The 24,471-nt window shown below is 50.4% G+C and overlaps 2 protein-coding genes across 4 annotated transcripts in view; both read right to left on the bottom strand.

The window, feature by feature from the left end:
- Positions 1–121: 121 nt before the first annotated feature.
- PIM2 (Pim-2 proto-oncogene, serine/threonine kinase) lies at positions 122–5,429 on the bottom strand. The gene is made up of 6 exons (XM_022563813.3): positions 5,197–5,429; positions 4,952–5,061; positions 4,194–4,244; positions 1,928–2,300; positions 1,314–1,490; positions 122–1,216 (listed from the first exon to the last, which is right to left on the bottom strand). Exons 1-6 carry the CDS (start codon positions 5,255–5,257, stop codon positions 1,053–1,055), a joined length of 936 nt encoding a protein of 311 aa, XP_022419521.2. The 5' UTR covers positions 5,258–5,429; the 3' UTR covers positions 122–1,052.
- A 1,737-nt stretch (positions 5,430–7,166) lies between these two features.
- Positions 7,167–24,471, bottom strand: part of OTUD5 (OTU deubiquitinase 5) — a 28,144-nt gene continuing 10,839 nt past the window's right edge. The window contains exons 2-9 of one of the 3 annotated variants that reach the window (XM_022563801.3): positions 24,120–24,213; positions 16,017–16,081; positions 15,772–15,928; positions 15,527–15,675; positions 11,719–11,922; positions 10,040–10,241; positions 9,838–9,951; positions 7,167–9,526 (exon numbers count right to left, since the gene is read on the bottom strand). In XM_022563801.3, the coding sequence (XP_022419509.1) occupies positions 9,402–9,526; positions 9,838–9,951; positions 10,040–10,241; positions 11,719–11,922; positions 15,527–15,675; positions 15,772–15,928; positions 16,017–16,081; positions 24,120–24,213 (1,110 nt within the window). In that variant the 3' untranslated portion in view covers positions 7,167–9,401. The remainder of the gene's footprint in view (positions 9,527–9,837; positions 9,952–10,039; positions 10,242–11,718; positions 11,923–15,526; positions 15,676–15,771; positions 15,929–16,016; positions 16,082–24,119; positions 24,214–24,471) is intronic. The other 2 variants (XM_022563804.3, XM_022563803.3) reach the window with 2 other exon arrangements.

Below are 24,471 nucleotides of genomic sequence, written 5' to 3'. Positions count from 1 at the left end.
GGATGGCACCACAAGACTGAGGCTTCCCGTGGGCAGAGAGGTCCAATCCATTCTCCCTCTTGGCTCAGCATTCAGTAGATGCTCCACGAATGCCTCACCACATCTACAAATGGCCAGTCGCTTCTGATTCTATTACATTTATTAAATAGTGGGTTTCCACACATGGCTTTTTAAATAATCCAGGCGGGGGAGAAGGAAGAGGAAGATACAGTTGGAGCTCTCCTTCCCCAATACATAAGTATTTACATTTCAGCAACTGGACAACCCTGGCTCAGAAGGAGGCAGCAAGAGTCAAAAAAAGGTGGAGGGTGGGGCCCTAGGAGAACAAACAACAAGACATTTCCCTCACCCCATCCCCCCAAAAACCATCCACCCCATCCTAGTGGACTCTAGTAGTGTCCATCTCCCATCCCCTCCCAAACCATGAAAGTGGGGTTTCTCCTCACCAGAATAAGAGCACTTGGGATAACAGAGTAGGGTCCCCTCACACACACACACACACACACACACACACACAAAAGCCCTGGGACAACAATAGGGCTTACCTCCCCCAGAATAAACAACCTGGGCTGAGGTAGGCAAGCAGCTTGACTGAATATGGGACCCTAGGCTAGGGGAAAGTGTCCCTTTGCTAAAATAAGAGCCGCTGGGGTATTGGAAGGAAAGCACCCTTGCCCAAGTCAGAGCATTTAAACTAAGTTTGTGTGGTGGTAGCAGGAGGTGCCAGTGTAGGGGTTACTGCTCATCAGAATAAGAGCCCTGCAGGCTCAGAATGTAATTTCAACCAAATAAACACCCTTAGCAAAACAAGAAGCAAAGAAGGACCCCCTCCAGAATAACAGAGCATACGTTCTGGGAGGAAGGCTCCTTAGCAGGATTGGGATAGGGACTAGGTAAACTTGGCTTATGTCTTCTGACACCTGATCCCCAATCTCTGACCCTAGTAACACTGGATTTTTAATGACCTGTAAAACCAGATCAACAGATGTCCATCTATCCCTGTGGCGTGGCCATGGGATGGCTATTCCAACTAATGGGGGCCCTGGCCAGGACTAGGGCAGTAGGGACCAGGCCAAAGGGGTGGAACTCCCTTTGGGAGTGTTGAGGGATGCATCCTCAGCTGGTGTCTGCATCCAGGGGTCCAGCAGGATCTCCTCCAGTGTGGGTCGGGCAGAGGGTTTGGGGGCCAGGCACCGGCGGATTAGGGCACAACAGTCTGCAGATCAGAAGCACACAGGAGATTAGCAGTGAGTTGGGGGCACCAATCCCTGGGAGGGATGAAGTCTGGTGGGCTAGGGCGGGTGGGGCCTCACCTGGGGAGACGTGGGCAGGGAAGTGGAGCTCAGCCTCCAGAATCTCCTGGTCTCTCTCAAAGGGAATGTCCCCACATACCATGTCATAGAGGAGGATACCCAGTGACCAGACAGTGGCTGGGAGTGCGTGGTACTGATGACGAGAGATCCACTCCGGGGGGCTGTACACCCTTGTCCCTGCACATAAGCCACAGGTTAGACCATTCTCTGATAATGCCCTTCTCCCATCCCACCCTCCCCAGGAAGTATGGTTGCTTCACTAGAATTAAGAGAACTCACTGTATGAGCAGGGTCCCCTCACCAGAATAGAAGCTCAATGGAATAAAAGCACTTAAAAGGTACAGTAGGACCTCCTTACCAGAAAAAGAAGACTCAGGATAATAGCAGGATCCCATCATCAGAATAAGAGCCCAGAACAAGATCAGGGCACTGTCAGAAGATGGACTTATTAGAGAGCAAGGCTTGAAAGCCCCTAAAATTAAAACTCAAGAACCTTATAAAGGTGTACTATAGATCAAGGGTTACAGGATACCCCAGCACTGGAGGTCAAATGTCAAGAGGCCAAAAAGATAAAAGGTGAAAACTCCCCCCACAGAGATTTAGGGAAGCCTTACCATCAAAGTCAGTGTAGGGTTCATCATGAAGCAGGGCGCCAGAACCAAAATCAATGAGTTTGGCACAGCCCCGGCGGAGGTCCATCAGGATGTTCTCATCCTTGATGTCACGATGGACAACTCCACGGGCATGGCAGTGCCGAACAGCTGCCACTACCTGGGCAAAGAGACAGCGGCTTCGGCCTTCACCCAACGGGCCCTGCTCTGTGATGTAGTCAAAGAGATCCTGGGCAGGCAGAGGCCGCTCAAGGACCAGCATGAAGCCCTCTGGTGTCTCGAACCAGTCAAGCAGGCGGATCACACCAGGGTGTCCACCACCTGCACCCACCTTCCATAGCAGTGCCACTTCCAGTGGGCATGTGACTGAGTCTGACTGGGGGGGGGGAAGCAGGGAGAGAAAAGAGAATACAGACATCAGGCTAGCAGCTTTGAGGCTGACTTCTCGCCTGAACTTAAATCATAGCTCCTCAGCCTCCTGACTGTGTGGCCTTGAGCAACCTGCTTCCTTCCCTGGGCCCCAGTTCTCTCATCTTAAGGGCTTAAACTCACATAGCCATTGGGAAGGTGATTCAAGCTTAAGGCTATGGGGTGGGGAGGGATAAATTGGGAGATTGGGATTGACATGTTAGCACTACTATATGTAAAATAGATAACTAATACGGACCTACTGTATAGCACAGGGAACTCTACTCAATACTCTGTAATGACCTATATTGGGAAAGGATCTAAAAAAAGTAAAAGTGGATATATGTATATTTATAACTGATTCACTTTGCTGTACAGCAGAAACTAACACAATATTGTGAATCAACTATATTCCAATAAAATTTAATTTTAAAAAAGCCAAAGCCTTTGCACATCTGGCATGTAATAGGAGCTCACTTCATTTTTTTTTGTTTTTGGCTGTGCCACTTGCAGGATCCTAGTTCCCCAACCAGGGACTGAACCTGGGCCACAGCAGTGAAAGTGCCGAATCTCAACCACTGGACCACCAGGGAATTTCCTCAGGAAATGTTTGAGGAATAAATGAAGGTGGTTCTTAACAAAAGGCCTTCAGCAGAAGCAAGTGATAAACACTATTATGTAGTAATTTATCTGTTTTGTCCACTGACATCTGTAAAGAGACTAGAATAGTACCTTACACACAGTGTTGCTTGATAAATGTTAAAAATGTTTTAAATAGATAAAAGCACTTTATAGCATAGAATCTGACACAGTTAGCACTCAATAAATACTATTATTGTGTGATGGTTTGTCTGCTTTGTTCATTGCCATAGCTCAAACACTAGAACAATGCTTGGTAACAGGGCAGAGCTCAATACATAGTTGTTAAATAGGTGAAAGCAATTAGTAGAAAAGGACTAGCACAAAAAGAGCTCTCAATAAATGTAATATTTTGCCAAGTGTCTAGAATTGTACCTGGCACGTTCTAGGTGCTAATATACAGTTGCTAAATAGCTAAAAGTGATTAACTGCAAAGGAACTGGCACAAAGTAAGAACTCAATAGTGTCATTATGTGATATTTTGTCACTGTCACCAAGCATCTAGAACCGTGTTGAATGAAAGTACTTAGTGGAAATTGGAACACAGTAAGCTTTTATGATGAAGCAAAGTCTGAGGCATACAGTCGGTGCTCAATAAAAGGCATACATGTTACTGGTCACAAAACCCGCCCCACTCTCGAAGCCCTGCGCGGGCACACGGACTGCCAGAAGCAGCCTTCCTGCCTGAGCTGGGGCCCTCTGCCGGCCAGTGCACTGACTTGCACAGCCGCAGACAGGTTTTCTCACGGTGATGAAAATTCCGCTACTGCGCAGGGGCACCTTCTCCCTCTGGGTCCCACAGCCTGCTCAGGCGCAGTTTCCCCAGAGCCCGCCAGGGGGCGCTCCCGCCCCTGCAACTTGCCCAGACCCGCCCTGTTGTCCATTAGCGCTCTAAAGGCAGAAGAGAAGCAGCCACCGTCACCATGGCAACCAATGACCTCTGCCCCTCTTTCCTCACCAGCATGCCCTGCGGGCAGCCCCTGAGGCAATGTTTGGAGGCTGAGAAAGGAGGGTGGGAGGGGAGAATCCAGGGCTCTAGGGGAACTGGGGTGAGTCAGAACTGTATGGAGGTGTGGATATCACCACAGGGGAGTAAACATGGGCTGGTAGGAGTGTTCTTCTCACCGTTACAGGGCCCAAGGAGTTATACAAACCATAGAAAGGCGAAATCCATCGTCAGAGATGGCGTCGCCAGGTCAAAAAGGACTGCAAAGATACTCACCCAGGGGGACCAGCCCAGCACGCGATTCCGGGGGATCACTTTGATGGCCACCTGAAGAAGCGGGCTGAGGTGAGGGAGCCAGCACATGACCCTCAGACCTCTCCCGGTCTGGACCCTCACCCTAGTCTTTCTGGTCCCAACCAACCACTCCACACCACAACCCCAAATGAGCTGGTGCTTCTCCCCTGCCCTCCAAGTCTCCAAAACCAAGTACACCTCTCCCACCATCTTTGGCCCTGGGCTCTTCCTTTTCAAGGCTTCAGGACCCCTCACTCCACGTGACGAGTTCTGAATTTCCTAACACCCCAAGCCCTCGATCTTCCCATCCAGCCCCAGGACACCCCAACCCTGTAGGGGGGGTCCTGGTCCTCACGGCTCCACCCTGGACACCTGCCTCCAAAATCCCAAAAATCTCAACTCTAGGTCCCCACCTTCCCACATATATACACCTCTCCTGGATCGCAAGGTCTAGAGTCCTCACGACCCGCCACTCTCCAGTCTCACTCCCTGGACTTCCAGAATCCTTGCCCTGAAACACCCCCTTCCCACACATACCCACCTGGACCGCCACACACACACACACACACACGCGCGCGCGCGCGCGCACTCAAGACACCCTCAGCAACCCGGATCCCGGCCCTTATGACCCTACCGCTCGCACACTGTAGGCTCATTCCCTGCTCAATTAGCATCCCAGCCCCGGGGCTCCCGCCGCTGCCACACACACCTGGCCCTCCCAAGACCCTCGTGGTGGATACCTGGAGTCGGTCTGTGACGCGATGTCCTGCGAAGACGGTGCCAAAGCCCCCCTTACCCAGGAGGGGGCCGAGTCGGTACTCGGCCTCGAACGCTTCCCGATCCTTGCCTCCTACGCAGGCGGAGGCGAGGAAGTCAGGGTGGCGGCGTGCTGAGGCCGGCCGCGACCCTCTTCCCCTCCCCCCGCGCCGCCCTCAACCACTTCAGCCCGCCCGGCCTGGTCGCGCGGTAGGGGAGCCTCTCTCACCTGGCGGCGGCGTGGGGGTCATGGGGGCCACCGGGAGCCCCTGCAGAGGCTTAGTCAACATGGAGGAGGAGCTGCGCAGATTGAGCCCGCTGAGCCCGCAAGGCGTGGACGCCCGGGGCAGCGAGGCCGGGGAACCAGGACTGGGGGGCGCCAGGATGGAAGGTAAGGAAACTGGTGGCCCAGAAGAGCCAGCAAACAGCGCAACCTTAAGATTCGCCGCGCGCGCCAGCCCCGACGCTACTGAGACAGGGCACTAGCTTCCCGAGAGAGTCGCCCCGGGCGACGGCCCCGCCCACTTGGCTTTGATCAATCCGGACGCAGCACCTGCTGTACCCCAGCCAATCGGAGCCAGCCCTTATTTGCATGCCGCCCTAACGTTTCAAGTACCCCCTCATGCAAATACATGCCCGGATCTTCCGCGGGGGCGGGGTCTGCATGCAAATGAGGGGGCGCGTGCGAAGAGGAAACTGGTTTTGGGAATCCCTTTTGCAGCAAGCGCGTTTGTTTTGGTTGTTGCGCGGAGTTGTTTTTACATATGTGTCTGTATGTGTATATATAAACTTAAAAAAAAAACTGCACCGCCTCCTTTCCTAGGAAGTTGGTTGGCCGCCGCTGCCTCGAGATTAGCGCGGAGATAACGCCAGGCCTTCTAAGGGTTCTAAGAATCCCGGCCTGTGGTTATCCAGGACCCTGTCTCCGGAAGGGTGCTCCTCAAACCAGGACCAGAGCCCTCTAGGCGCCCGGCGGCCTCCGCCCGGAAACTGAAGCCGGGGATCCTGGAAGAACCTGTTCAGCCGTCAGGGAGGGCTAACCTCCCTGACAACCACCTCAGGGGAAGCGCTGGTCCAAGGCACCGTTCCCATGCCCGGAGGCCACGGCCTGTGGGGTGTTTGTGGAACCCTTAACGTAGACAGACCTGGCTAGACCCAGCCATGAACCCAGTCAGCAGGTCTAGAATCTGGAATGGCGGGGGGGGGGTGTTCTTGGGGTTGGGAGCAAGCCAGAGTAGTGGTGGCTTGGGGTGTGCTTCTGGATGAGAGAGACGGGGCTACGAGGGCTCGGGGAGGTAGTAAAATACCCTCAGTCACAAATTTGGGAAAAATAGGCCTCATGCTGCAAATGGACAGACATGCACTCCAAAGACACACACACAGAAGCAGCATGTGAGAAATACACAAACACATACGGCCAGACACATTCACACGAACTTGTCCTAGACACACATGTACATATGTACTGTCACACAGAGGCTGAAATCTACTGTCAGGCAGGCATGCTGCCAGAAAATTATGTCCCAGAATGACACCAGAGATGCACTGTTACAGAAAGGCACTCCAGATAGATTCACATAGACCTACACTGCCATGTGACAAAGACACAGAAATGTCCTGTCAGACATACCGCCAGAACTTGTCACAAAGATACTGGCACCATCAGACATACAGTGTCACAGAAAGACTTGTACTGTCCCAGAAATGAGACCCAGAGTCTGTCACAGGAAGACACACAGATGCTCAAGACACACGTGCACTGCTCCAAAGGCAGACATATACTTATGTGATAGAGCCACAGATAGGCAGTGTCACAAAAACAGACATGGATTGACCCAGTCACAGTCACAGACACACACACACACACACCAGCAGACATGCAGTGTTGTCACTGAAACTGTCCAGAAATAGCTACCCAGAATCTGTCACAGGAATACAAACGGACATCCACCCTATCAGAAAGAAACCACAGATGCGCTGTCACAGACAGACCCCCACAGACATGCACTTGTCTCAGAAACAGACACAAACTGTCAGAGATAGAGTCCCACACTCAGTCACCATCTGACACACCTGGAACTAAGCCCTTGTCACACACACTAGAGAAAGATACTGTGAGATGCACAGAGACGTGGACTCACCACAGTCTCACACATACACACAAACACCCAAAAAGCAAATACACACATGTACTCTCCCTTATTCATCCAACATTTATTAGGGGTCTACTTAAGCCTGCAAGGCCCTAGAGGGGGTGCAGATATTAAGAGATACACAGATAAGTCAGGCATCATAGCCCTTGCCCAGGAAGTTGACAGTACAGTTACTGGGAAAGGAGTAAAGACATATTTGTAGATAGAGGTGAGAATGTGGACAGGGTCACACAGGACTTCTCAGGAGACCCTCTACCCATCTTGAAAGACAAGGTTGGAAGCTTGGGACAGAGGAAAGGCAAATTCCAGGCAGAGGCCAAGGAAAACTGGACAGAGCGGCAAGATGAAGTAGGCAGGGGCCAAATGGTGCAGAAATTTCAACATTAGGATAATAAATAATACCTGCTAACATTTGAGCTCTCAGAACGTGGCAGGCACTGCGCCGTCGTACATTATGTTGACCATATACACTCTCTCAATGCTCACAACCAGAGAGAGCATGAGGTAGTAGACATTAATCACCCCTGTCCCACACATGGGACACTTGAAACTCAGAGAGCCTGTGATTTGACCAAGGCCACATAGTTAGAAAAAGCCGAGGTTTCAAACCAACTCTCCACACATGTGCTTAACCAGTGGATTCCACAGAGACACCCTGCAGACAGCCATACCCTCACCTGCAGAACTGGACACACATCCTTCCACAAGGACCCCATTATTGAGGGACATCAAAGACAACTGACAAAACCTGAGGGCCAGCCATCCTTCTCTGCCTTGGCTTCACCTAGTCTAGGAAGGGCAAGGACAGAAGTGTCAAGAGAGCTGGGGAACATGAACAAAAAAAGGTTTAGCTATTCCTCGGTTTCTAAAACCAAGTGTGCGGAGGTCCCCTCTGGTCACTTCCACTAAACTCATGTTGCTATGAAGCAACCGTTGTGGCTGACCAAAGCATTTCCTAATCAAACAATCACAAGGAAAGAGCAAACATATTGGGGCGAGAGGCAGGCAGAGAAGTTGGAAGTTCAGTCCCTGCCTTTAAGCTCACAGTTCTCTGCTCCCATCACACCCCAGGAAATAGAGTGGGCAGGCTACATCCTGTGCCAATAGTGAGGCAAGGACGATGGGCAAAGACAGAGCTTTCTTGGTGGTAACAGGTCCAAAAGCTGGTTTAGTAACCAGTGAATCAAATATGAACAAACTCTGGGCCCCCAGAGAAACCCCAATGGACAGCATACGGCCCTTAGAGGTCAAGCCAAGGTCTGTGCCATCACCGCCCCTGATCAGAGGCTCACCCACCCCCTGCCCCACACAGAACAGAGGCGCTCAGGGGAAACTGACATTTGGTTTTATTGTGCCAAGGACATTACAGATGGCGGATCTTGCTGACACCTGCAGGGCATGGGTGCCCCATCTGCCAAGGCTGCTCCCACCCCCCACACTCAAATCCTGAGCGGTGGCCATGATCCTCAAAGGTGCCCCCCACCCCGAGATTCCAAAAAGACTGGTGGTGGTGGTGGAAGCATAAGGAATGCAGCAAGGTCAGAGTCTCATTGTCCAAAGCCCACTTGACACCTGCCCCCCCCTGCCCTCCCACCCCACCCTGGCTCACACTAGACCCTGCCCGCCTCCACAGAGCTGGAGGCCAGGGACATCAATCACATCTTCGTGCCCCGTGGCCTGCCTGCCCCCAAACCAGAGAGATGCCACTTTCATAGAGCCAGTGCTGTTGTCTACATCACTTTTTGATTGGTTGATTTTATAAGATAAAAGTAACGTTTTAATAAAGAAAAAGTTCAACATTGAAGGCTCAGACATTCTTGGGGTAATGGGAAGGGGATTTTCCCACTTCTTCCTCCCACCTCCCCGGCATCATTTGTGGTGGGGTGACAAGTTTCTGATCTTGGAAGGAATCGGGGACAAGGAGACTTTCCTCTGTCTGAATGTCTCTCCTCAGGGGCTGCCTGGCTGCCAGTTGGTTTGTCTCTGTGTGCCTCTCGCCTACCTTCAGCACCCTTGCCCGAGTCCCCTGTGGAATGCAGGGATGGTGCTGTGCAGGGGGCAACAGGGCACATCAGCTGGCGAAGAGACAGGTGATGATGGTGGTGGCAGCGATGAGAGGGCGCGCAGGGTGGGCTAGCCGGAGGGAAGTGGGGAGGAGTGAAAGGAGGGGAGAGAGGGAAGAAGGAAGAAGGCAAGAGGGAAGAAAGCCAAAGAAGGTGGGGTGGCACCAGAGGGCAGGAGTGTGGGGGTTGGGAGATGGTCTCCAGTCTCTGGGTCTCCATCAACTCTTGTCTGGGGGTGGGTCTCTGTGCACTTTGTTTTTCTTCATACTGTCTAGGTATTCCTGTTGGGACACTGCCAGCACCGACGCTAGGATCTCATCATCATCCCAGTCGTTCAGGCCTGCTGGGCAAGAGGAAGGGAAAAAGGATGACAGAGCACTTTAAAGCCTGCCTTCTCCTTGCCCTTTGCTGATCCCTGGCTCTGGAGAGATCCCATTCAGGCCCCCATCACTCTTTTCTCTAAGGAGAAGACTCCTCTGGGCCTACAAAACCCCACTCAGATCCGCCTCTGGGACAGACTCTTGGACCTGAAAAATTCTCTTTTCCTGGGGAGATGGCCAGAGGCCCAAGAAGCCCCCTTTGCAGGACAAGCTGGTTTTGCCATCTCTCCCCAACTCCCAGCTGGCCCCTGGACCACAGACAGAGGAGGCTTACCAAAGGCAGAGGGGGACATCTGCTGAATGAGGGCCCGGCACTCCAGAGTAGGGTAGAGGGACACGAGGGGAGAAGTAGCCCGGTCGGCCCCTGTCGAAAACTGGCTGCTCGTACCTGGGGCAGATGGACAGTCAGAGGCAGGGCTCAGGACCTAGGCAGGACCTCCTGACCCCTGCATGCTCCCTATCAGCAAGTCACTGACCTGGTGCACAGGGTGAAGGAGGTTTGGCAAGAGCTAAGACAGTGCCTGGGGAAGGAGGCTTGATGCCCAGCTCGGCATGCAGCTCAGGGTGCTCGGGTGACGAGGCTGAACTCCGCTGCCTTGGGGACCGGCTGGTCCACTCCTCCAGACCACTGGAGGCTGCTGCTGTGGCAGAGCTGCACGTGGCGCTGGCTTTCCGGGGCTGCAGTGAGCAAGGATGAGGAGGTAAAGACCAATACCAGTCGCAACCCTCCTCTGCCCCATTCCCAAAGGGCTTGCTCCCTCCCAGGATCCTGGCTATGATATAGCTTCTACATAGGCCACCACCATTCCTGTTCACACAATGGACCACAGGGTGAAGGTAAACTCTTTTAAAGCCCCTCTCACACCCTTACAGCCAATCTGACAGGAAACCTGTTACCTCCACCTTCAAAATAGATCCAGAATCTATCCCCTTCTCACCCCCTCCCTTGCCAGCACTGTCATCAGTCACCAGAACTGCTATGGTAGCCTTCTCCTTTTTGGTCCCCTGCTTTCACCCTTGCCCCCTAGACTCCATTCTACACTCAGCAGTCAGGAGGATCCTGTTAAATCCTAAGTCAGATCCCACTCTTTCTCTGCTCACAACCCTCTCATGGCTTCTGCCTCATTCAGAAAAAAAGCCAAAGTTCTCACCACAGCCCACAAGCCCCTTCCAATCTGGCCCCACCGCCTTCCGACTCCATCTACTACTACATTCTCTTCTGCCACAATGGCCTCCAGGCTGCTTCTGAATCACACCTGGTGTGCACTTACTTCAGGGCTTTTGCTCTAGCTGGCCCTCTGCCTTCCCTGGCATAGGCACTTAATCCCCTCACCTCTGCAAGCTTTTGCTCAAATCTCACCTGCTCTGAGGCCAACCCTGACCATGCTATTTAATACTGTGAACTCCCAGCCCCACTCAGTCCTACTCATCCCCTTTATCCTGCTCTACATCTTTCATGCATACCACCCCTCAATTAATTTATTCATTATGTTTATTTTGTTCCACTCTGCATAAATGTAAGTACCACAAGTACAGGGATCTGGGACTGCCCGGCTCACCAATGTACCCCTATACACTGAGAACAGTGCCTGCAATAAATATTTGTTCAACGAATTACTTAGCTCTTGCCAATGTCTATTAATCACTCTAAACTCCTTGTGATTCCTCAAATGCCTGGCTGTCATGCCCCACTCCCTGCCCTAAAAATTCAACCTTTCTGTGTGGAGACTGACCAGAGCCCTCACCTTCACTGGTCTCCCAGCCAGGGTCAAGGGTCCCACTGATGCATGTGTTTCCCTTAACAGACAGAATCACTGAGGGTGGAGTGGGCCAGACCTGATTTTACATTCTCAGCACACAGCCTGCCACACAAGAACATTCAGCAAGAGCCTGTCCCTCTGAAACTATCCATGAACCCTGCATGTCACCATCAGTGGCTGCCCTCCCTCACTCCTTAAAAGAGCTAGTTCTGCACAAACGTTGAGAGTTCTAAGGCACAATGCCAAGACTAAGGCCAAGATAAGGTACAGACGGGGCTGGGAGCTTCCTTCTCTCCCAGATGCCAAAACTGCTTAGTTTTTTTCTGCCTGTCTGTGGGCAGAACATGGGAATTAACAGGTTCTTAGCCAGGCTAGTGACAGACCCCAGGACCCACCTGGCTGGGGCCACGGACTTGGCGAGCCTGTTTCTCCTGATCCCTCAGCCACTGCAGGTAGGACTCCCGAGCCACCTGCTCCTCAATGGCCTCATTTGTGGCCTCCCAGTCTGTGGCCCGCTTCTTGTCTTCCAGCATCTGCTGTTCAATCCACGACTCCTCCGATGTTTTTATGGCATTCTTCATCAGGGACTGCTCTGCAAACTGCAAGGAGTGGGGGAGGAACAGTGATGTGGGTGACACTCTGAACTCTGGCCAAGAGCCAGAACTGGCTCAGGGAGGTGGGCCCACAGGCCCGCAAGAGAGGAAGCACAAAGGCAGGTACTCTTACTAAGCAACCCCCTGGGCAGGCTGCCTATTCATCAGGGGCTGGGGGAAGGCAGGTTTGGGTTGTGGGACGTGTCATTCCAAACTCCTATACTCAGAAGCTCTGCTCCCAACCCCAAGACACCTCAACTGAAGTACTAAGTCTGGGGCAGTCAGGTGTTCTCCAGCCAGGGCTAGAATTTAAAGAAGCCTCACCCAGTGATGACTCAGTTGTTGAGGTCTTCCTCACCTATGCCCAGATGGGACAAGGAGAAAAGACCACCCGAGAAGTGAGCTCTGTGTGCACAGAGTAGAGGGACTATTGGGGCATTTAACTGGACAAGAGAACAGTGTCAGCATGGTGTGAGGTGCTATGAGTTGTGGAACACTGTGTGAGAGTGTTCTCTGTCAGGCTGTGAGACATAACAGATTTTTAAAAACGGAATAATGAAAAGTATCAGTGCATATCCCAGGGAATAAATGTGAAGTATTGTTCAGTGAAACTTATTTTAATGCACATATGCACACCACACACCAACGTGTGCATGCACTAAGTAATGATGTAAAATGTAATTTTTTACCCATGGATAACAGTCCAAAAAGAATGTAAAACTCTGTTAGAATAAGGGGAAAAAATCTAAACACACAACTTCAAAGAAGATATACAGATGGCAAATAAGCACATGAAAAGATGCTCAACACCATTTGTCATTAGGAACTGCAAATTAAAAATAACAACAAGGTACCCATCAGTTAAAGATATCAGTAAGAACTATAGCTTCATGTAGATATGGATGGTTACATATAGAAATATTTCTAGATACGTGTATACACACAGGTTAGTATATACACATATACTTCCTTGTTTTGTCAGCTGAAAGGGCCTAGAAACAAGGATACCCCAATAGCAAGGAGCAAACTCAGCACCCAGATGCTGGTTTCCAATAACATTCTCCAATAAAAGGAACTAGGACTCCTTGGAGAAATGGCTGGTTCTAGGAATGGGGTCAGGAAATATACAAGGTGAGCCTGGAGCACCTTGTAGTGCCAGAAAGTAAGTATTCAAAACAAAATAAAACAGGGACTTCCCTGGTGGCGCAGTGGTTAAGAATCGCCTGCCAATGCAGGGGACACGGGTTCAAGCCCTGGTCTGGGAAGATCCCACATGCCGCGGGGCAACTAAGCCCGTGCGCCACAGCTGCTGAGCCTGCGAACCACAACTACTGAGCTTGCGTGCCACAACTACTGAAGCCCGTGTGCCTAGAGCCCGTGCTCCGCAACAAGAGAAGCCACTGCAGTGAGAAGCCCGTGCACTGTAACGAAGAGGAGCCCCCGCTCGCTGCAACTAGAGAAAGCCCGCGTGCAGTAACGAAGACCCAACACAGCCAAAAATAAATAAATAAATAAATTAAGTAAAATAAATAAATAAATAAAAGAAAAACGAACAAACCAAGAAACACCCCACGCTCCCAAAACACACCACCACAATGATGGGGGTATGTCAGAGACGCAGGAACCAACAAAAGGAGCTCCCAATAGCCAAAATTGGAAAAATTTGAGCATCAAATAAAAATACTATTGGATTATAACCCAAAGTGTAAAAGTATTAAAGATATACCCATCAGTCCACAATGACACAAATGATTGAATAAATTAATAATGGAGGATAAGAGACAAATCTCCCTTGCAGAAGAATTCCAAATAATTTATGTAGATACTCTGCTCTCAAGAAGATGGAGTGTACCCTCTTTTTTTTTTTTTGGCTGTGTTGTGCGGCTTGTGGGATCTTAGTTCCCCAACCAGGGATTGAAGCCGGGCTCTCGGCAGTTAAAGCACGAGTCCTAACTACTGGACTGCCAGGGAATTCCCTAACCCCACTTCTTAAGTGTGGGCTGTAAATGACTTCCTTCCAAACAGTACAGCATGGAAAAGGGGGTGGTGTGGGGGAAGACTAATTTTACAGTTGAGAAAACTTGATAAACACTACTTCTGCCAGATGATCAAGGTCGACATCAACAGTTATAAATCACGTTCACAGTATACACTGTTGATATGATGTGATGAGAACGGCACTTTACCACTGTGATCCTCCTCCCTGAAACCCACAGCCCCAGTCTAATCATGAGAAAAACATCAGACAAATTCTGAAAGAGAAACATCCTACAATATAGCTGACCAGTACTCCTCAAAACTGTCAATGTCACCAAAAACATGAAAGTGTGAGAAGCCATCACAGACAGGGGAGCCTAAGGAGATATTATGACTTTAGTTAATAATGATGCGTCAATATTGGTTCATTTATTGTAACAAATGTATCACAGTCATCTGATATGTGAATAATAGCAAAAATGTGTGCAAGGGGGAGCAGGGTATATGGGAACTCTTTACTATCTTCTCAATTTTTCTGTAAATCTAAAACTATTCTAAACAAGTCTACTAAAAAAAAAACTTAGGGCACTCACATTTTTAACAAAAGGAAAAAGAAAAGATACATATGATCAAACCACAGAAAGTCACAGATGAATCTTAAGTGTACAGTGTTACTTGAAAGAAGCCATTGGAAAAACTACATACTGTTATGATTCCAATTATATGACATTCTAGAAAAGGCAAAACTATAGAGTCTGTAAACAGATCAAAAACAAGGAAATTCAGAAAAACTGTCACAGAAATATGGTCTTTAGTTAATATATCAATATTGGTTCATTAAGTATGACAAATACACTATGCTAATACGTTAATCATAGGAGGGTATATGGGAATTCTATGATCACAATAATTACATAAATCTAAAACTGTTCTGAGATTAAAAATTTAAAAAACAAAACCAAAAAACCTTTATGCTAGAGGGTGTGTTGGTGTTAGGGTGTGTTTCCTAAAATGAGGCAGGAGCACTTTCTGTTTGTAGGAAGTGAAACCTGAATAGAAGATACCAAAATCCCCAGCAGACAACTGTTTATGAGACAGAGAATCAGAATCTGTCACTGTGTGCTGAGAAAATGTACTGCCACCTTCTGAGCACCTATTAGGCACCAGGCCCAGTGTTAGGCACTTTCTGTATCGGCCAAGCTACCAGTCAAATTACTTGTACAATCTGCCTTAGGTCCCAAGCCAGTAAGTTGTGGGGCCAGGTCTACACTCCAAGTCTCTGTGACCACAGTTGTCTGTACCTGCTGAGGTTCGGAGGAGGATCCATGTGGGTGCCAAGACACCCAGACCAAGCCCTGGCTCACAGTTCCCAAGTGTGACTCCATATCCCCAAATGCCAACCCTTAACAGGCACAAAAGATGGGTGAGCCAGCTCAGACAGGCAAACCAAGACCACAGAATGAGCCCTGAGAGATCACCTTGGGTAACTTCCTAACTTCACAGAGGTGAGACCTTACGGGCGACTCAGAGAGGGGACAGGATATTTTTGTGGGCTAGGGGCAAAACTGAAACTCCAAGAGAGATTTCTGGTCTCTATATCCAGCATCCATTCTGGGCACGGGGACCTGCTTACCCCCGGTTTGAATGATGGCAGGCCCAGCCCCACGCCAATGGTGGCCTTGTTAGGATTCACCACTGAATTGTAGTGGATATTCCGATGGTAGCTGACACGGATGGGTTCATCCTCATTTTGATGGATCCCATGGAATGTGTTGATGGGTTCTGCAGAGAAAGAGAAGGAGGGAGCATCCACAATGGGCTGGGTGGGGCAGGCTCGGACCAGGCGTGATCAGTCGCTCACCAACACCACAGAAGTACCTGTGCTGTACTGGTACACCTCCACGGGCCGGTTGTACATCTCTGCCATGGCCTGCATCTCAATGTGGTTGCCATGGCAGTTGTTTTTCCGCTTCCGGTTGATGTAGGTGGTAAAGTCCTCTGTGACATAGTTAGAGAAGTAGTCGGCATTCTTCATCTGCAGAATAGATCAGAGGAGCAAGCTCTATGTGGAGAAGAGATCCTCCCACTCTGCCCCCCGCCCCAAGGTCTCTGCAAGGTCTCACCAGATAGTCCATGCAGTGCTTTCGCACAACCTCATGCATGTCCTGGTCTCCATACACCTGGTCAGCTGTGGGGACAGAAGGAGAGGCTGGGGTCAGAGCTGCCACCAAAGAAGAGTTCTGAGTCACAGAACATCCTTGGGGGTGGAGGGCTGGGGGCCAGGGAAATGCCCTTTCCTACCCTAAGGCATGGAGAGTTCTTGGCCTTGTGGGCTGGAATAGGGTCATGAAAAAAGAGGCAGGCAGGGACAGTCTTTAAGAACAAGAGTACAGGTAAGAGGGACACAACCACAGGCCTCTTGAGCAGATGACTTTGTCAACAAACATTTTAAATCCCTAAGTGGCCTTAAGCACCTTCAATTCCACATACACCCCCTTCACTTTTCACATGAGGAAACTGAGGCTCGGGGAGTTTGTGGCTTGACCAAGGTCACACAGAAGTCAAGTCTGTGACAGATTCAATTCTATAATTCAGTTTCCTGACTCTCAGGAGTCAGTATGGCCTTTATAAGGTTAAAAAAAAAGGAAAGGAAAGGAAAAGAAAAACAACTGGGCTCTAAGCCCAATTCTGCTAGGTACTAGTGAGCAAAATGACCAGAGGCAAATGACCCAAGTGTTCTGACCTTCATATGCCTCACGCGTAACATGGGATGGAGCTGGATGACTTCCTGGCAGGCCTCTCGTGGGATTAATGAGATAATAGGTGTGAAGTGACTAGCACTGGGTTTGGGACAGAGCAGTCACTCAGAGCCCCCTTTCCTGTAGTGGGGCCTGAACGTGCAGTACTGTGAAGGTGATAGAGGTGAGTAAAATCCTGCCCCTATCTGCAAGAAGCATGTATTCTATAAGAGAGATAAGACACATATGCACCTAACTTAAGCTTAATTCAGGGAAGGCAGCCTGTGGCCCAAATGGTCCAGGCATTATAGGGTTTTGGTCACAATAAGAACTAGGCTCCCTCTGCCTCACTTAAGGATGTTCAAACATGCTGTTCCCTTTTCAAGACATTATTTCCATCCTCCTTGTCTGCCTACTTATCAAATATCAATGTATTCTTAAAACAGTTCCCCACCCTCCAGAGCACCTCTATCACCAGACTTATCAAAGGTGCGTACAGACTTCATCTGCCTGATCACACTGGGTTCCCACTGAGGGCAGAGGGCAGTTCACATCCAAGTCCACCCCCAGCTCAGAGCCTGATGCAGTGCAAGAAATTGGGAACAGTTTGCTGAGTGGATGGGAAGGCTGCGGGAGCCAGGGAGCCTTCTCCCTGAGAAATTAAAGTGGGCTTGAAGATGAGGCACGCCTTATGTCCACTGGCTAAGACGAAGAGGGAATTTCCCTTTGTCTCCCCGGAGGACCGTTGCTCTGACGGGATCTCCCTGGGGCACTGGGGCAGGGGCAGGGGCAGGGGAAGGTCCTGCAGGGAACACTGCAGAGTTCTTCCATGACAGCCAGTCTACCTCTGTGAAGAATCGCTAGAAGAACGCCTTCGCTGCCCTCCGCTTCCTTCCCTGGAAGGTTATGTGAGATAAGGAGAAAAAGGCCGCTCTGAGATAGAAAATGGGGCCCATGACTGTCTCACATCCTCTTGGAGGTGCAGAGACCTGAGAGGGATGGGGAGTGGGGGCTGTGAAGGCGCAAAGGGGTAGTCCCTTCACCGATGTAAACAAGGATGTGGGTTCTGCGGCCACACTCTCCCCTGCCCCACCCCCCAGCAGCACTTCCAGCAAGTCACATGCCCTGTGCACAGGCTGGGGGCCCCCTGTCACTGCCTTTCTTAGAAGCCAGGACCACAGAACCCGCTGTGGCTGCCGGAGCTGCCCGAGGAGCTATTTCTGTAGAATAAACTTGGGGTGCCAAAGAGGCAGTGCTGTCAGCAGCTGCAGTAAACAGGAACTGAGACAGGAGTGAAGAGGTTAAAAAACAGGGGTTGGTCTGTCAGGCTCAGGGAGGTGGCTGAGATGTTCCTACGGAAGGGTCAACAGGCATTTCCAGGCCTGGGAGGTAGATCTACCCGACCTAGATGCCAGGTGCAAGAAGTTGGGGGAAAGAGGGGAGACTGTGGACAGGGAAGGGAGTTGGGGGAGAACCTTCCCATGAGGGTCCCCCCATTGCCCTGTCACTGACTCCTTTGGCTGACAGAAAGGCTCTTCTGCCTCCTAGCTATGTGGCACTGGAAAAGGCCTTTAACCAAGCTATGTGGCACTGGAAAAGGCCTTTAACCACTCTGGGCTGCAATGCCCTTATCCATAAAGTGGGGGAGATAACTCCTCTTCCTCTCATGGGGCGTTGTTAAGACTACAGGGGATGGTCTGCCGAACACCTAAAGCATACTAGGTGTTCAAGAGACAGGGCTCCGTTTGTCATAAGGAGGACGATGACTCCTTCAGATAGCTAGCCACCCACAAGTCAGCTAGAATGTCACCGGAACCACTTATTAAGCCCTTCCTCATTTCTGTTGCACTTCATCAGCCAGAGGAAAGCCCCAAACTCAAAGTCTAGGTTGTCCCTCCTCATGAAGGCAGAACTGGTTCTCTACCTTTGCTGAATCCCAAGGTCCACAAGCCTACATTCTGTGCCTGTAGTTCAAATCTTCAGCAACCAAACAGGCCTCACAAAATGGGTTCCTTACACGTGGGAAAAGTATGACCTTCTCTACTTATCTATAAAATGTAAAATACCACCTTCTCTACGGTACATGTATTTAATCACAGCTTTTGGGAGGGGGGAACCCACCTCACTGGTTATAAGATGTACCCTAGTTTGGGGATCATCAACATGGAAGAAAATGTGCATCTCTGAACCAAGGAAACAGAGCAACAGTACCTTGCCAATGAGGGAGAGTAGAAGGATCTTTTGAATGACATAAGGCAGGAAAAACACCCAGTGCAGGGCTAAGAACACAGAAATCCTCACTCAGGAGATGCTTGTCTGATTTTGCCAGCCCTACCTCTGTCCTCCAGAAAGCCCTCCTCCTCCCGAGAAGGTGGCACATGGAACCAGGGGCTGAGCTGGATTTCCCTGTGGGGTCTAAGGTGGAGGGAAAGGGCCCAATGGTCCTGCAGAGGTAGGGGAATTCACAGCACTTGTTTTGATAGAAACCGAAACTCCTCCTCTTGCTGACACTGCACTTGGCAATCTGCACCTGCTCTCCCCTCCCAGAGTCCAGCTGAAAGGGGGTCCCCACTACCTCACCTCTGTCCCCAACCAAATAGGGCTCAGAAATCCTCAGTACAATACTACAGTTGGTTCCACCAAGGCCTTTTCACATTCTAACTCATTCCATTCTTACCCCAAAAAACCCTACTTTACACAGGACAGATACTGAGGTACAGAAATGTGGCATAGTTGGCCCAAGGTCACACATTTGGGAGGTTGAAGGAGAGGCCAGGCTTTCAAGGTGTAACTGGTAACTTCAAGCACTGATGCCCCAGGTGACATTACCACCACTCCCAATCCAGCTATCACCTTAGCCACCTGACTCTCTAGGCCAGGCCTGATCCTGACTGCCTCAGTTTCCCCACCAGCACAAGCAGGAATCAGCTGGAACGCAGGAAAGGCCTGAAAGTGGGCAGAGATTACAGGTATCAGGGGCTGTACCCCTCACTAGGGCCACAGAGGTCAGCATGAACTATCCCTCCCCACACCCTACTTCTGTCCTTTCTCTGAGCATACAGAGACACCAGCATAGAAATGCATATGTGCATGCACACAACCAGCAGATCCTGCCAAAGATGTTCCCTGAGGCCAAATACCCACACAACAACCCTCACAACTGCAGAGAACTATCGCATCCAACAAGTAGATGCCCTTGCCACCAACCAGGAAAGACTGAAGGCTGGACAAGATACGAGGCTGTACAAACTGAGGACCCCTCCACACCTCCTTCCTAGCCTTTGCCACGGGGCCTGATGGGAGTGGGGAATAGCCAATGGCTCTAACAGACTTGTCTCAACCTCCCTCCCCTGCTGCCTGGGGGAAGGTCCCCCAAAATGTAGTCACTATTTTTTGAGGAATTATGTGGAAGAGCAAGACAGGAGAGCCTGGACTCTCTAAAGAGTTTAAGGGGAACTTCATTGGAGGTCCAGTGATTAAGACTCCATGCTGCCACTGCAGGGGGCATGGGTTCAATCCCTGGTCGGGGAACTAAGATCCCACATACTGCATGGTGCAGCCAAAAATAATAGTAATAAATTTTTTAAAAAAAATAAATAAAGAGTTTAAGTACAAGGCCCTACAATTTGTTTTAGAGGCACCTGGGGATTACCTCCCTACCAGGCTGCTGCCTGCCTGCCTGCCTACCTGCCTGCTGGAAGAGCCACAGCGAGTTCCACTGAGGACAGAAAAGGAAGCTTGGTGTGTGCAGGGAAATCTAAAAACAAACCACACGAATGTGTGTACAAAGCAGTAGGGGGAGACAGGACCTGCTCTATTCCCTGCTTCTCTCCTGGCCCAGTGGGAACCCTGGCCCCACTGAGGAGATGAACCAAAAATAAGGCCTCACCTGCCTGTCAAGCAGCTGTGGTGCATACCTGGCCTGTGGCCCCAGCTACCCCAACTGGCACACCCTCAGCGGGGGAGACAGCAGAACTCAGCCCTCTCAATAGCCTGGTCTCTGAGATGCCTGCTCCTCTACTCAAGAATGCCCATTGCAGGACTCCCCTGGTGGTCCAGTGGTTAAGAATCTGCCTTCCAATGCAAGGGACGTGGGTTTGATCCCTGGTAGGGGAACTAAGATCCCACATGCCGCAGGGCAGCCACAAATAGAGAGCCCGCGCGCCACAACGAAAGATCCCGTGCGCTGCAACTAAGACCCGATGCAGCCATAAATAAATAAATAGATAGATAGATAGATAGATAGACAGATAAATAAAATGCCCACTGCAAAGATGGGAACACTGAAGGAGGCAGGGCAGAGAGAGGTCAACAGAAGCTGATGTACATGGTGGCCCATGGGATTCTTCCCCTTCTGGCCTGGTTCAACCTCAAACACCAATGTTCTGATACTGGCTGTGTGACCTAGATAATAAGGCCCTGACTTTCTCTTAAGGCCTATTTCCCTTTTATAGAAGAGTCAAAATTGATCTAAGATCCATTCCTCCAATGCTGATAGTCCATGTTCCAAGACTAAAAGGTCCAGAGCAGTGGGCCTCGCTAATGTTTCTGGGCCCCATCACTGTAACGTGCACAGTCCCAGCTGTATCCCCAAGGCCCACGCAGACACACGCACATGTGGCTGCCACCCTGCCCACAGAGGCTGAGGCCAAGGCCAAGACCAGGGCCAGGGCCAGGGCCAGAGGTTTCTGCTGAGTCAAAGCCATATAGAGAGAGGGAGGGAAGAGAGATGCAGACTCACGTTTCCAGGAGGAGGTTATCTGAGCATAGCAGGGGCAGGGTGGACCACAGGATACCTCTGGGACCCAGGCTCCCAATTCCACTCCACCCAAGCCTGTGCCAATGCTCATGAGTTCCCAACAGGTGGTGGTGGAAAAGAGAACTGGGCACAAGCAGTGGATATTGGTTCACACTGGGGACACCCAGACCTCAGAGGTAAAACAGAGGGTAGAAACCCACCTGCCTCAGGATTCCTAAGAGTAGAGGACCACAGGTTCCTAGTTGGAAGAAGTAAGACCCAGAGAGGTCAAGGAATAAAGCCAAGGTCACCCAGCCAGTTGACAGCTAAGCTAAGAAGCTAGGGCTTCCCTAGGGTCATAGAAAGAATGTGTCCTTTGGACACCTCTTGGTTCCCATGCAGTTCTGCCACTAATGACCCTGAGCATGTCACTTCCCTTTCCTGAGCCTCAATCTTCTCACCTGTCTCATTGGATAATGATCGCAATTTTGCAGGTGAACCTGAAGCACCCTGAGGAATGCCTAGCAATCACTCGGGGTCAAGGAACGACAGAGTGGTCTCTATGTTGGTCCCCCCTCCAATTCCAGCCCTCAGTTACGTGGTCCTTCTACTATTCAATATGTGGCAGCCTGTAGCCCTTCTCAGCAGAGCCTAGGGTAACTACCACCTGTCCCTGTCCCAAGCTAGGCTGGAAGCAAAGGGGCAGCAGAAAGCTTGAGGATAAAGTCCCCTTCCCAGGCACATGTCCTGTGCACTCTGCCCCAGGGAAACCTCAAGGTGAGGCCTAGAGACCCGGGGATCATGTACTTCTCAGGGAGAGGCCGTGGGGCTTCTGAGGTTTTACGAAGAAAACCCAAGGGCAGCCCAGTCAGAGGAAATGTGTAGCCATAGTGCTGATAGGGAAAGGCCTTCAACCTGTCATGGTCAGCTCTTCCTGTAAACGTAGGCCCCTTACTGGAAGGCCCCAATGAGGGGGAAGGGTCAGAAGGTGTTTGGGGAGAACAGCTAGATGGACACACACTTAAATTTTGTTCTTGACATGGGTTACTGCCAAGCCAGGTCCTCACCAGGCCCAAGGTCTGCCTCAAAGACCACCCAAGATCCAGATGCCCAGCTGCATTCTCTGACCCTCACTCCACCAGCAGCCTTGCTTACCCCACATTCAACCTAAGGTCTCGGCACAGGCCTAACACCTAATGGGCCCCTACATCTTCTTTCTTTGCCTTCCTTTGGTCCAAGATGCCCCCAAACCTAGCTCTTTCTCTAGGAAACATCCCAGGGAGAACATGGACTTGAGCCACAGGGATAGGAAGGTTGGAGTTTTCCCAGCCCAGCAGATTCCATTGCCTGAACCTCTTCTGCTTGGTAGAATAGGGAGGCAACCAGTCACCTCACCTAACTTTCTTTCACCCACTCAAACATTTGTGGCTCTGAGGCACCACTAATAATAGCATTCAAGCTTTATCAATGCTATTGTTCCATGAGAGTCTACCAAGTCAGGCACTAAAGGGATTTACTAAAGTAATCTCATTTAACCATTATAACACAGACATCTTTTAGCCTCATGCTACACAGGTACCTGAGATACAGAAAACAGGCTCAGGGAAAAAAGAGGGGCTTGCCCAGGGGCACACCAAGAATCAGTGGTAGAGCCAGAAGTGGAGCCTGAGTCAGTCCAGCCCACCAACAGACATGATGGGTCTGCACAGACTAAGAGAATAGCAGACCCAGAAGGGATTCAATGAGCCCTTCAGAATCAACACCATTCACAGATGGGGAAATGGAAGTTATGAGTCAGGGGAAGAACTAGAAGAAAGGGCTTCTGACTCCCAGCTCAAAGCTCCTATTGGAGGGCACTTTTCCTTGGGAGATATCAGAGCTCCAAAGGGAGGATCAGATCACACTCCCAGCTTCCTTTGGACACCAGCACAGGACTTCACAATTGCTTGTTGAGTCAGAGATTCAGAGCCAGAGAAGCTTCAAAGATCTAGCTCAGACTGGATAGTAGATGGTATTAAGGAATTATTAATTCTGCTAGGTATGATAATGGCATTTTTGTTATGTTAAAAGAGAAAGAGAGGGCCCTTATCTGTCAGAGAAACATACAGAAATATTTACAAATGAGATGATCCATGATGGGGTTTTGCTTTAAAAATACTCATTTCAGAAGAGTAAAAAAGAGTGGGTGGGGTAGTGATGAAACAAGGCTGGCAATATGTTAACGATTATTTTGAAGATGAATGATGGGTACATGAGGGTTCACTATTCTTCTTTCGTGTAAGTTTAAAAAAAGTTCTATGATTCCAGGGCGACAGCTGTGTGCTGCAGTTAAGAGGCCTCAGACTAACCTAACCCAGACTCCGACTCCCGACTGTTCTATGTACTTCTGACCCTAGGTAAGTCATTCCCTATTTCTGAGATGTTTTTCTCATCTAACAACTGGAAGCAATAGTCCTACACTTACCTAGCTTGGAGGAGAATTAAAAGGGTTTCCTGTAGTGTCTGACAGAGAAATCTGTCCCTAAGTAATGTTACTTTCTTTATCACTATTATTGCTGTTATTACTCTCATACCACCATACTGCCTCATGACTGAGGGCTAGAGGCCAGACACTAACTTGAGGCTGGGGCCTGGAGTCCCTAAAAGATCAGCTAACTCTGCCCCCAACCCTGTCACACGGGTTACTCCTGACAACTGGGACACAGCTCAGGGGCAGCCCTAGGCCCTTGAAGGCTGAGGCAGAGACTCACCTACAGCCCGGAAGAGACAGGCGCCGTCCTCCTTCATCTGCTTGATGATGAAGCCCTTCTTGTCTCGCAGGGCCTTTTCAAACCAGTGCTCCTGCTGGAGGGAAGAGGTGGGGGTCAGCAACAGGAAAGGCCTGTACCCTCGCCCCAGGGCCCTGCCCCTGAGCTCGCAAGGGGCCCAGATGATTGGCTGAGAGGACAATGGGCAGGGTCCAGTTCTCTGCCCTGCTTGACAACTCTATGTGCATGTGAAGCAGGAGGAGACCCTTTCTTTTAGGGAATCAGTCACTGTGTGAGCAGACTTGCTCCCAGAGGGGTCTCAGCTGCCCTAAGAGCAGAAGCCGCATCTGTATTC

Source organism: Delphinapterus leucas, chromosome X (assembly GCF_059928025.1).
Source record: "Delphinapterus leucas isolate spDelLeu-1000000601 "Yukka" chromosome X, BTC_Dleu_Yukka2, whole genome shotgun sequence".
In the NCBI taxonomy this organism is placed as follows: Eukaryota; Metazoa; Chordata; class Mammalia; order Artiodactyla; family Monodontidae; genus Delphinapterus; species Delphinapterus leucas.
This window is presented reverse-complemented; position numbering and strand designations above follow the sequence as displayed.

Bases quoted from the DNA above. Each gene is read 5' to 3' on its own strand.
- PIM2 (XM_022563813.3), bottom strand. From the start codon at position 5,257: ATGTTGACTAAGCCTCTGCAGGGGCTCCCGGTGGCCCCCATGACCCCC. The intron at 1,491-1,927 runs GTAAGGCTTCCC...GCTTATGTGCAG, and splicing joins ACCCTACACTGACTTTGATG to GGACAAGGGTGTACAGCCCC. The intron at 1,217-1,313 runs GTGAGGCCCCAC...TCTGATCTGCAG, and splicing joins CCCTGCCCACGTCTCCCCAG to ACTGTTGTGCCCTAATCCGC.